The 12,973-nt window shown below is 40.8% G+C and overlaps 2 protein-coding genes across 4 annotated transcripts in view; both read right to left on the bottom strand.

Annotated features, from left to right (window-relative positions):
- Positions 1-1,446, bottom strand: part of DYNC1H1 (dynein cytoplasmic 1 heavy chain 1) — a 44,985-nt gene extending 43,539 nt beyond the window's left edge. The window contains exon 1 of the mRNA XM_071557493.1: positions 1,111-1,446. Within this exon, the coding sequence (XP_071413594.1) occupies positions 1,111-1,381 (271 nt within the window). The 5' untranslated portion in view covers positions 1,382-1,446. The remainder of the gene's footprint in view (positions 1-1,110) is intronic.
- Positions 1,447-6,103: 4,657 nt separating this feature from the next.
- The window catches only part of PPP2R5C (protein phosphatase 2 regulatory subunit B'gamma), an 81,540-nt gene continuing 74,670 nt past the window's right edge, over positions 6,104-12,973 (bottom strand). For all 3 annotated transcript variants that reach the window (XM_071557494.1, XM_071557496.1, XM_071557495.1), the window contains 2 exons: positions 12,075-12,191; positions 6,104-9,033 (listed from right to left, as the gene is read on the bottom strand). In XM_071557494.1, the coding sequence (XP_071413595.1) occupies positions 8,902-9,033; positions 12,075-12,191 (249 nt within the window). In that variant the 3' untranslated portion in view covers positions 6,104-8,901. The remainder of the gene's footprint in view (positions 9,034-12,074; positions 12,192-12,973) is intronic.

Below are 12,973 nucleotides of genomic sequence, written 5' to 3' on the forward strand. Positions count from 1 at the left end.
ATGATGTATGACTATATTAAGATTTGTTATACATCTACAGGAATGGAACCACTATCACGATAGGAGTAGAGATCCAGAAGCCTAATACTGAAATTCTGCAAGCTCACACTGGCAGGCAGGTTGCCATTTACAGACTGCAGGGGCTTGTTTAAAAGCCTGCATTATTGATGAAGTATTTTGTCATAGTTCATCAGGCTGCATTCTGGGACAGTAAAAGCCGATTCAGCAAAAGATGTGTTGACAATGAAATATTTTCCGAAATAAAGAGCAACAGCAGCATGTAAATAACAAAGACACTCGGATCAGAGTCTCAGCTTAGCTGCAGTATTTAATGCAGCATTTGATACGGCTCTGAGCGCAAGCGGCCACCAGGCCTTGCAAACTAAACAAAGGCGCTGCAAGGCCCACATCTTTGTTTCTCAGCATCAGGGACCTCGCTAGTTAACCACGAAACGACATCTTTCACAAGCCTATTCGGGTTTGAGGTATGTTTTTTTTTATTCAATCCGGGTTTTTCGGCGATTTTGTTCTGCCTCTGAGCGCCCATTAGCCTCGCCACGGAGGAGGCCGCCCCAGCCGCCTGACGAAGCACTTTCGGGCTTTTCCAAGGAGGGGCGGCCGCATCCGCATCCGCATCCCGCCCAGCTCTGCGTGCACAGCCCCGCCAAACATCGGCCCCGGGGCCGCACCGGGGCGGGGCGGGCCGGGCCGGGCGGTGGCAGCGCCCGAGAGCCTCGGGCGGGTCCCCGCCGGCCACCGCCCTCTCCCGACCGCGGCCCCACCCGGGCCCCGCCGCCCGCGCCGTGCCCACACTGTCCCTGTCCCTCTCCATCTCCCGCCGGTGCCGCCCCGCAGCGCCTGCACTGTCCCTGTCCCCCTCCATGTCCCGCCGGCGCCGGTGCCGCCCCGCAGTGCCCGCACAGTCCCCTTTCATCTCCCGGCGCCGGTACCGCCCCGCAGCGCCCGCACTCTCCCCGTTTCTCTCCATCGCCCGGTGCCGCCCGCAGCGCCCTCGGCCGCGCTGAGGGAGCGCCCCTCCCACCCGCAGCAGGGCAGGGCGGAGGTCCGGGCGGCCATTTTGCCACGGCGGCGGCCGGACCGCGCCCTCACCTTTGAGCGTGGAGCGCTCCACCAGCACCGTGTGCACCTGCGGGTCCGATAGGAACTTGCGCATATGCTCCAGGGCGCCCTTCTCCTCCAGCGCCGCCTCCAGCACCGCCGGCGCCTCGCCGCCGTCCTCCAGCAGCAGCGGCACCAGCTTGCGCAGGTGCTTCTGCAGCACCGACACGTCGGCCACGTTCTGCACCGCCGAGCCCGACACCTCCATGCCGCCTTCCTCTCCGCCGGGGCCGCCGCCCCCGCCGCCGCCGGAGTCGGACATGCCGAGGCTGAGGGATGGGGACACAGGCCGGCTCCGCGCTCCGCCCGCCCGGCCGCGCCCCGGCTGTTCCCGCCCCGGCCCCGCCTCGGCTGTGCCCGCCTTCGCCCCGCCTGGGCCCGCCCCGGCCTCGGCTGTGCCTGTGCCCGCCCCGGCTGTGCCTGTTCCCGCCCGGCCGCGGGGGAGCCTGGGACGGATGGCCCTGCCCTCCCCGTTGCTCTCTCCGTGGCCTTCTCCCGCTTCTTCTGGGAGCTCCACCCCGTATCGGCCTCTTACCCTACAACCCGTAGTTATAGAATTACAGAATGGTTTGTGTTGGGACATCATCTCGTTCCCACCTCGCCGTGGGCAGGGGCACCTGACACCAGACTAGCTTGCTCTAAGCCCCATCCAACCTGGCCTTGAACACTGCCAGTGATGGGGCAGCCACAGCTGCTCTGAGCAACCGGTTCCAGTGTCTTACTGCCCTCTCAGCAGAAAACTTCCTCCTAATACCTCACCTAAACCTGCTCTCTTTTAGGTTGGATCCATCCTCCCTTGTCCTGTCACTACATGTACTTGTGAAAGTCCCTCTCCATCTTCCTTCCAGGCTTCCTTCAGGTACTGGAAGGTTCCCTTCAGGACACCCTGCTCAAGGGTTTATCGGAGTGATTCGTTCTGGAAGGAGGGGGGGGGGATCTGAGCGGGAAGGGGAAAATCCACGCACACAGACACCCTCTCATTGCCCTGGCAGCACCGCCCGGGCAAGATGTGCTGCGCTGCTCCCGCCCCGGGAAGGTAAAGCAGTCCCGAGGCTCATTTGTCCAAATTAAAAATGTTCACTTCATGTGAAAATTAACCCAGAAGCCTTAATGATAGATGGAACAAATGACATTTTCCTGTGAAGAAAGTAGCAGGCCAACTGCAAGGCTTCTTTAATGAAGAGCCACTCCCAACCCTCGTACCTTGGGTGCTGCTTTATATGCCATGTCCAGCCAGCCTTGCCATTACCCTTTAATGAATCCAGCATCCAAACCATTAATCCCAGGTTTTTGTGAGACAGTTTCCCAAAAGCAAAGGACGCACAGGAACTGAAAGCACATCACTGAGAAAGGGGACTTTAATTAAAAATTAAAGAATCTCATTTTTAAAAATTCTTGAAGGTCTTTGACAGTTGCCACATCCCATGCGTGTGACTGATCGAGGTATCAGATATTTTAGCTCACTGCGGCAGAGACAGACGATTCCATTCCTCTGTGGCCAAACCAAACCCCTCCTCCCCTGGTCCTGGCTGGCATTTGAATGTGTCTGGGGAAGGGAAGGGGCAGTGAAGTTCAAAGCAACTCCACTGACTCACCCAAAGCACACTAGGGATGGTGGGAGAGCCACAGACTGAAACTCCAGTTTTTGCTCACATGGAGGTGGAAAAGGGAGTGTTGCCCACAAAAAAAAAAAAGAAGCAAACTAACCATACAAAACTGCTTCTGAACTCCACATGAATTTCCTCCAACAGATACACAGGGAAATGCAGACACCAACAGGCCCAGGATCTGTTCAGATGTACTGCACATGAAGTAAGGAAGCCAGGGTGGAATATCCTGCCTGGCAAAGGCAGTCCTGGCATGTAAGCTGCTACACAAGTGTAACTCAGCAAAAGTGTTTATGTCCAGCAGCAACACTAGGAATGCTGAAAGCCCAGCCACATACCCTGGCTCCTCCATTTCTACTAAGGGAAAAAACATGCCATACTCCAGTAGGTTCCCAAAGAGTTTATGAGTCCAATTGAACCTTGACAAAACACCGATTTCTTAAGTATATAGAAATACCAAACCTTGTTTGGAAAAACAAAACCGATCTGTTACTAAAGAAGCATTCAATAAAACACTTGCCTATTGCAATTTTCCAAAGTGCAGTTTGCTCACACTTTACCATTCTTCCACATGCAGGTTATGTTTTATGATTGCTTTTCACATGAAAAAAAAACCAACAAACTTTTCCAGGCTGTTGGAATTCCAAGGCTATCCCACATCTGGTCATGCCTGACTGCTTTCCAATGAGGGGAGAAAGCTACTTCTTACATCCAGGTAGTAGGTGCTGGTACAGGCCAAGCATCCCAAACCACAGGTTAAATTAACATTCTGGCCTTCAGGATGTTCATTAGAAGGGTGTTGCTAATATTCCTAAGCAACTTGGAGAAGTCTCAGGTTTAACTTGACGTCTGTTTGGAAGTGAGCGTAAGTGATGGTTCCAAGTATTGGCATGATTGTTCTAGAGCTGTCTCATCACCTGCTGAACCAAAACTGTCTCAGAATTTTTATAGCTTACAAAGCAAGATACAGTATTTCATTACTGTAATTTTGTTTCCAGGAAAAATACAAACAAGGAAAGTAAGGAACTAAGGAGATGAACCAGGATAGGGTTAGAAAATCACAATTCAAGTAAATATTTATATATATTGCTGCCAAATTGCAGAGAAAGTAGGGTCAAAGAAACCCCAAGTCTCATCTTACTGTAGGTTTTAAAAATGGAAATGCAGCATGTGTGACAAGATTTCATGGTATGAAGAAGTCTTAAATTTTGATTTTAAAAGTTGGGCTACTTGCAACTAAAAGCCAGTGTAGGTAAGACACTTGAATTCCTTTAATCACTTCACCACTTCACCATTACCTACCGTGCCAAATGGAGCAGGAGGATGTCAACTAAGTAAAGGGACATCGAAGCAGAGACAAGACAAACTTGCTTTTTGCGCAAGTTCTCTTGTGCAGTTAAAGCCCATTGAAAGAAAAGGCTTTAGTTTGCTCAGTCAGGGTGAAAAAATAGTTTGCCTTGATCTACTTATTTTTAATTATGGATGTCCTTTTCTTGGATATACAAAGGACGTGGCTCTTCGCACAGGTTTAAGAAGCCATTGAAAGCAGCAATCCAAAGGGCAAGACTGCCAATATGACATATTTGCCATATAATTTAACTAAAGTATTTCAGAGAATCAGAATGAGAACTAGGACTTCTCAAGGCAGACAAGATTTGCTCCTAGCAAATGCCATGCAACACATGTATAAACACTTTCCTTAATTTATAAAATAAACCACTTCAGGGAAAAAAGAAGGGTATTTTTTCTTACACTTAATAATTTAGTGGTATTTGAGACCAAAAACCCAAACAGTAACCATCAGAGCAAGTAATTTGCTTTCCCATCTCTAATCCTCTTGCATCTTTAATTCTACAGCAAGGGTGCTGAAAAATTACTATGGCAAGGCCTTCATGTGAGCATGAACCCTCTCAATGTGATTTTCTGGTAAAATACCTCAAGGTAATTATGTGAATACCCTACTCCCCATTGTAGTTAAACAGTGGTGGGTTAAACCCCCACCCCACAGGGTCACTGCTTATGAACCCTCACATTGTATTTGTGTAGCCCTCACTGGTGGGAAGGGATAATGCATTCCCTTCTTTAGCTACACAGTAAATCCTTCCTTGGGAATTTCTTCATACAAAATGTTTAACTACATCACAGTTTTATTTCATAAGGTAAAGACAGCTCGAGCCAAGTCTCCTCACAGAAAAGAAACTACTCCAGGGAGACAGTGATATGGTAATTAGAATGGCATTTCTTAATTAGCTATACACAGAGTCTCCACGCTCACTGCACACAGGAAGAACAAGATCAGAGGGGCAGAAATGCTCCACTTAGAGGTGTGTGGCCCACAATGGGATACAGAACATTGGGATAACCTGGAATTATAGTGATCTGTAAGTACATCTGTGAGGTATGTAAAACAAACCCAACAAACCTTTACACACGAGCAACGTGTGCTACACCAGTACTTTCCAGTTCTACAAAGCCAACCATGAAAGTAATGCCAAAAGAGGCTGTTTGTTGGTCAAACCCCTCAGCCTTAATTCCCTTAGAGAGAAAGGATTAAAGGTCACTTCCTGAACATGCTTTGCAACTCTGTAAGATGTTTATATGGAGAAAATGTCATCACTGTCAATATTTTAAAACGTTGTATTTTGAGAGATATTTGACTGTAATTTCCTAAAGTGAATGACCAGATGCTCAGTTCTTTCAGTATCTAGTTTTTCATTCCTGATATGGTGTGTTTACTACTGAGCTCCTCCAGAAAACCATTTCTTTCAGTATGCAAAGACCTAATTTGTAACTCAAATCTTACATTTGTAACTCAAGTCAGTAGGTCAGCTCTTGGGCCCAGGTTCAACTTCCCCCAGCTCCCCCCTCCAACCCTCCCCTTAAGAAATGTCAGCTTTATGTGAATTACTTCCTGTTCCTTTGAAGACTTTTATGGATTGCAGAGGGAAGACAACTCCTACTGCAGACTTAAGTTTTTCTCATCCTTGCCACCAGACCACCTGCCACAATACAATCCCTGATTTTATGGCTACTTTGCTTGAACCCTGTCAATACAGAAATGCTACAGGGGAGAACACAGTGGTCTGAAAGAGGCATTTTCCATAACTGTAGATTGGAGCTTCAGCAAATCCCTTTCAGTACTGACTGGTGCTCTACAAGTGAAGTCTGCTTTTTTCTACTGAATACCCATTATTCCTGTTTGTTGGGTTTTTTTTGTTGTTTTTGTTTGTTTGTTTTTCAGTAATAGCCATTCTGTATTTCTTTTTGCTTTTGTGAAATTTATGAAATTTTCCTTTGTACAGCTGATTCTGCAAACAGTAATAACCTGAACACACCCCCAAATGCCCTGTGTGAAATTTAGTTTCATGATGAGCAAGTAAAATTCACATGTTCTTTATTTGTCCATATAATACACCTTTTTTTTAGTTTTTAAAATTAGATAAAAGCATATTCAATGGCAGGTGTATGAAGTTCTTCAGAAACAATGCCAGAACAAAAAATTGAATTACAAAATGTTAAAAAATATGTAGGTACATTTGAACTTAACATTCCACTAACGCATAATGTTACAGATATTGTCTAATGAAAAATAATTGTGCCACTTACCTAATTTTGCTGTTTCTAGGAACTTTTTATTCTGTACATAGGACGATTCTGTACAAAATATGAAGTCTACATTTTTATTACTTATTACCATAAAACAAGGTACAATGTATGTACAATATTAAAATGAAGCCATACTAAAGCCACACTAAAAAGACACTTGTAATATTACTTTTGACATTCCTGATGTACAGGTGTGATTTTGGAAAAATGGGGGAAGGTGTCAGACAGAACTTTATGAAGAAAAACAGTCACCAAAATTCTACTTTAATTTTTCTTTTTATTTTGGATGTATTAGTTTTAGAACTGTTTAGTACAGGATTATAAGAAGTATATAAATATTGATAATAAACATGCTAAACCATTAGTGGTGACAGATTTTGGAATATTGCCTAAGCAAATGTTCAGTGGCCCAAAACAACTTCAAATGTCTTTATAGAGATCTTCAAACCTTTAAAAATACCACAATATTTCCCTTTTTGGTGAGTGTTTATCTTCAATAAAGAACAAAAATAAAATCTAGACAGTCAAAGATGTTCCTATACATTGAGCATCACACAATCAATCAAACATTGATATACAGGTTTGTTTTTTTTCACCCCCTGGGTAACATAGGAATAATTCCTTTCAGCAACCTCTTGCACAAACATACTGAACACCCAAAATCAAAGGTAACTGATAATCTACCAGCTAAAGATGGAAGTTCAAACAATGGTATATCAAAATACATAGACGTTGCTTTACACAACTAAAAAAGCACCCTTTTTCCCTCAAAAGGAGAAGGCATCTTTAAACTGCTTTCATAGAGTTTATCCTAATGGTAAAGCATCTTCTTTTTCAAGTTTTACAGGAAATGTTTTCAGACACAGTGGACATTCCACTTAAAGGTTGGGTTGGTCTTGAAATTTAGTTGTTGTAAGCCAATATTTGCCACTCACAATTTTCTTCCAATAGACAATGTAACAAGTATTGGAAATTGAATGTTAAATGCAACCAACGAACAGCAGGCACTACATCTGCACAAGGTTACTATGAACGTCTGCTTTGCGCAATTTCTTTTATGGATGCAGGAGATGTTATACTTCCTGAAAAAGTAAAACAAAACTGTTTTTAAAGAAGCCACGTTTTTTATCTCTTTATGCATCAAGACATTAAACATTAAGTTATATCATGTTACTGCCAGAGACAAAAGAAACTAATCACCCATTCAGAATAGCAGAACACATTTCAAACAGCTTGTAAGCAGGATAAGTAAGTCAAAATACTGGCCACCCTGAGAGAAATCAAATATTGAAGACAAAGCACTATATTTTTAAAGAGATTTTCCTCCCGTGCTTTTCCATCTACAACAAAAAGCTCATTACATGCAAGTAATCTTGTGGAATATATAGCAGCATTTGAAGATCATCAGCAACTCAGATGCATTTTCAGTTCACTTGTGAGGTGTATTTGCAGCACATGTGCTCTTTACAACAACAACAAAAATATTTTCACGGTAAAATTATGGTCACTATCTCCTCAGCTCTGAGACTCAATTCGAAAGAAGCAGAATGGAATTCAAGAGTCTGTTTTTTTGTTTTTTTTTTTAAATAACAAGCTTATGATGTTGTGATACCTGAAAGATTATGTTCATCTTTCAGGTAAAAACTGATGCAACTGAATTCACACATAATATCTGCCACAGAATACTGAACTCCTAGAGCCCAAGAAAAATGCTGAGTATTAAAAGCTCAGATAAGGGAGAAAACAGCAAAAGAGTTACTTAATTGACTTGAAAAAACTTAAAATGAAATTTCATATTCAGTCTATTCCCAGTCATAGTAAACAAATTTTCATTTTAGGAAAAGTTCTTCTACCAGTTCATATCTGGAATACTGGTGCCATATTACACACTAAAGACTGGAAGATATGGCTTTAAATCTACATAAATTACTAGGATGTCATATATATAGATATATATATATCTTTATCCTAAGTAAAAGAGAAATGAATTTACAGAATTCTTAGAAAGAAATGATGACTGAGGATTGTCATGAATGTTACCAGTTTATAAGCACTGTTTTATTATATGAAAGAATAATTGTGTATTTTCAAAACTGCTGGTATATTACAAGACAGCAATAATATGGAAACAACTGTAAAGCTGAGAAATCCTAGAAAAAGTTCAATACTTATAATTGAAATAAGTTTTGAAAAACACAATTTATCATTAGTACCAACTATTGGTCATTCACTTACTTAGATGGAAAGAGTTTACAGAACGCTTTTCCCAAGTATGACTATAAAAACTGCAAGTTATCAGCTAGTTGGTACTATGACAACACCTCCAGGAAATTGTGTCCACTTGATTATAGTCAACCCAATATTCTGCAAATGGAACTGGGTAATTTACCATTGTTTGAACTACTAATCTTGAGCTGCATACTCTATTAAGTTATTGCCTACAGAACTGGGTTGAAGAAAGCTTTGATTTTGTGTAACTGATTGGTATGGCACAAAAAAGTAAGTTCTACTGTAGAACTGAGTCCAGAAAAAAAACTTGTCCTCCAAAATAATATTTCACTGTAATAGTTTAATGCCCATCATGTGATAGTAATTCATCAGCTCTGCAATGTGATTCCAAGGCTTTCATGGTATAGATATCCTGAGGCAGTTCTGACTTGCGTCGCACAAGAGGACGATCTTTTTTCTGATCTTTCTGTGCCTGAAATGAAAACAGAAGTTGGCCAAACATATTAATTACTAAACAAGTACTTAAGAGTATTTCTCGCACATCAGTACATTCACTTCTGGGAAAAGAAATAAAAAACATATGGCAAGAAGTTTATACTTTGCCCTCCTTACCCTACCAGCTATGCAGTTTTAAGTATTAAAATAATTTTTTTGCTAAGAGGAAATATCAGAAACATCTATGAAATTCTAAGCTATTAACAATCATGACATTACTGCCACTTTACCAATGTTCTTCCAAACCACAGTATTCCTATCTAAGTATCTTTAAACTATATAATGGTGCATTTACGTAGTTCCCATGTCTCTCACTGATCCTTATTTGCCTATTTATTCATGTTCTTCCATAAAGAAGTCTTTACAAAAAACCTGACCAGCTTTAACTTAGCCATCAATTTATCAGCATGTTCAAAAAGTCAGTAAGTCATAGTGGTCAAATTTTATTGTGGCAAAGAGTATTCACTAAAAATGCTCACATAGTCTAGTACAGAAAAAAATTCCTGAGTTTCCCCAGTCAGTCCATCACCTCTTCAGCATCGACATTCTGCTACATTGTTAACCTCTGGCATAAACCTGACTTTCACTGCCATTCTATAGATATTAACATAGTTTCTCACTTTTGAAGTTTAATTTAAAAAATAAACTGTCCTTTTGTCTTGCCTTTATTCTTAACTGACAACTGTAGTAGCTCTTGTTTTAACATCAACTTCTGATGGTACTTGGCAAGGGATACCCAATGGCCCATCAAGCAGCCTCTCAGACTGATGCAGGAATGTTACCTCACTTGCTTTCTGCAATACTCTAATCCTTAATCAATGCTTTTCCTACCTGGTGACCCAAACTTAACCAATCCTCTTGCAGGCTTATACTTCTCACAGCCTTATGAAAGTTTTTCTAATAATAAGAATTCCTGCTGGAAAACATTGTTAACTCCACTAGGACAGGATCTTTGTCTTTGAAAAACTGATTTACAAGCTTTTAATCATCTTCCTTGCTCCTTGCACACTTTCTGAGCAAGGAAAGACAGGAAAACGTGCACTGGGAGAGATGGCTATATAGCACTGAACAGTTCCAACCAAGTTTCAGAATTTTGTTTAGTTTACAATTTGTTTAATTTTCATTAGTGTTACTTTTTAAATCTCCACCCTTTCTTATAATTGCGAGTGGAGGGAAATCAAGCTCATTCATGGGGATGTGATGCACTCCTTTTCCAGCTGGAATGCTATGAATGAAGCTGTATATAGACCAAATGTTAGAGCTTTAGAAGTTGAATTCTTTGTAGAAAAGAAGGTAGGACCTAGATAAGTTTCTCTGGATTTAGTCTGGGCTGCTATTACTGCTCCTTCATTTTATGTTGTATAATACTGACCCAAATCCTCACACACTTCCAGCAGCTGGGACTGGGGAATTTTGTTCTTAACTGCTCGTCCCAGCTACTAGCATAGAATCATACTCTGGCTTCTTTAATTCTAGAACTGATGTTATAGCACTCAAAGTTAGGAGACATAAATTTTAATTTCCTTTGGCCAGGATGGAAAGTGAAACCAAGTCTCATAAATCTTGAGAAAATAGTTATGTGTTAGGAAATAGCATAGTAAAATATGGACACTACCATTAACACAACTCTAAAATTAAGCAGTACTCATTTTTTAAAATAATTTTGTATGTACCTTTCTCCAATAGCACTGCTTCTAGGCCCTGGATCAAGAGAAGGGAGGCCCCTCTCCCCATCACAGGGGTCTGGCTAAGCTATCCAAGGTCTGAAGAAAGGTAGAGGTTTATAAACTAAGGCCAGTGCTCCTGACTGACTAGCTCTAGTAAGCATTTCCACTCAGGAGAATGCTACCCTCATTCATTGCCTTGGACAGAGATGTAATTCAGCCACCAAGACTTACATGTAATTCACAGGGATCCAACCATATATAAGTGTTTAAAATTTAGCAACTATTGAGCATGTCCTAAAGGCATTCCAGCATTTCTATTGATTTAGCCCTTCATCCAAAATGCTCTAGTACAAGTAATAAATAGAATACAATCTCACAGGATAATGACACTGGAATTTTTGAAAAGTAACACAGGAAGTTAGGTTGACTGTATGCTTATTTTTATTGAATGTCTTATTGGATACATTGGTTCAAACTAATAGACTTCATCTCCAATCTTTTCCAACTCCATTTCTCTGGTCTTAAATTTTGCTGGACTTGGACATACTCACAGTACCACACAGTACATATTTCTACCAGAAATCTTAGTGATGTAGCAATACTTTCTGTCACCTCTCCATTTTCCATGAGCTCCAATTAGAAATCTCTAGCTTGAACATTGGTATTCCAGTTCCACTTAACTGATGCTAAATTAAAAATACCTGAAGATTAGTGAGCATTAGCTAAAGACAAAAGGATGGAAATGACCTGGAGAGTCCTTGCTCTGTAGTGGGTAACAGAACCTGACAGATGGTGGACTGAGGAAGAAGACCCATGAGCGGACAAGAAGACCCATGAGCGGACAAGATAAGTGCACACTTCACATATTTTTTTAAAACACAGGAGCTTTAGCCACTAAGAAGGCTCTGAATAACAAACAAGAAAATGCACAAAATATGTTGAGATTCTAATGATGACAAGTTTTTCTTAAGAAAAAACACGGCTTTTTTACGGAGTGGAGACTAGAACATCATGTGGTAGATTTTTGCTATAGTTCTAACTATCCTTACAGTACAATCATTGTTCCCATCATGGCACAAAAAGCTATTCCTAAGTGAAAAGAAAAAAAATGTTTCTGTACAAGAAATATCAAAATAGACTATTATGTGGATTCAAGGGCATTACAAATGTAACAGTGTATTCCTGGCTGTTACAGTATCACTTGAAAGGAGCAGCTCTGATGAAGTGTCTTACTTTGGGATAAATGGTTACAGGGCTGAGATACACCACAAATTCATGTCTATGATTAAGTCATTTACTTAAAAAATTAATTCATAAATTAGAGTACTTTGCTATCTTCACAAGGCTTTACCTGACAAGCCTCTTCTTTCACTGTCTTTTTCAGCGTCTGCAAATCTTCAATTAAAGGCCCATCTGTTTCCATTGCAACAGGACTGTTCAGCAAACTCGTGTCACTGTATGTCGGGTACTAATAAAATGCAAAGTGTTAAAATAATCATTCTTAGTAGTAATACCTAAACACTCAGAGAGCATTTGAATGATATGACTAGTTATTTAAGTTCAAGATCCTATGCTTCCAGGCACCAAGTAATAAATTTTTGAATGGAACTCCAAGAATTTCATTTGGCAGAAACATCCTGGTGAAAAATACAGTCAGTATAAAAACCTCCATGTTTTGATTACCTGAGACTGAATTTTAAAACTCTCAGATTTTGCCAGTATTGAATGTCTATTTTGGCAATTAGTTATATGAAACCTTAATAATATACTAAGTATATTAACTTATATGAACAGTGTAGCAACCCAAACACAATGATTTTACTTTTTGGTGCAATTTTGTGTTGAAAGAGAAAATACACTATTAAAAGACCAAATATAGTTAATATGCATTTAATATAATTTCAAAACAAAATATTAAACTTTTCTGTCTTCAGAAAGTAAAACGGTCATAAATGTATTTTGCGAATTAAAAGTCTTCTAAAACTTTTACTACTGTCCAGCAATCCCAACATTTTATATTTTACTTTAACTCAGATGAGGTGTATATGGTCTTGAATTCAAAACTCATTTCTCTGCATAGACTTTTTAATCAATTTTTCCTCATAAACATTTTAGTGTCTGAGTATACCAATAACTTAATGGAGATGGGAAAAATGACAGCAAGAATTTAACGATTATAATTACTCTGAAATCTTAAAAAAACATATTCTTGTGTCATGCAGAATCAGGAGTAGCTCTGAAGAACAAGAA

Source organism: Pithys albifrons, chromosome 6 (assembly GCF_047495875.1).
Source record: "Pithys albifrons albifrons isolate INPA30051 chromosome 6, PitAlb_v1, whole genome shotgun sequence".
In the NCBI taxonomy this organism is placed as follows: Eukaryota; Metazoa; Chordata; class Aves; order Passeriformes; family Thamnophilidae; genus Pithys; species Pithys albifrons.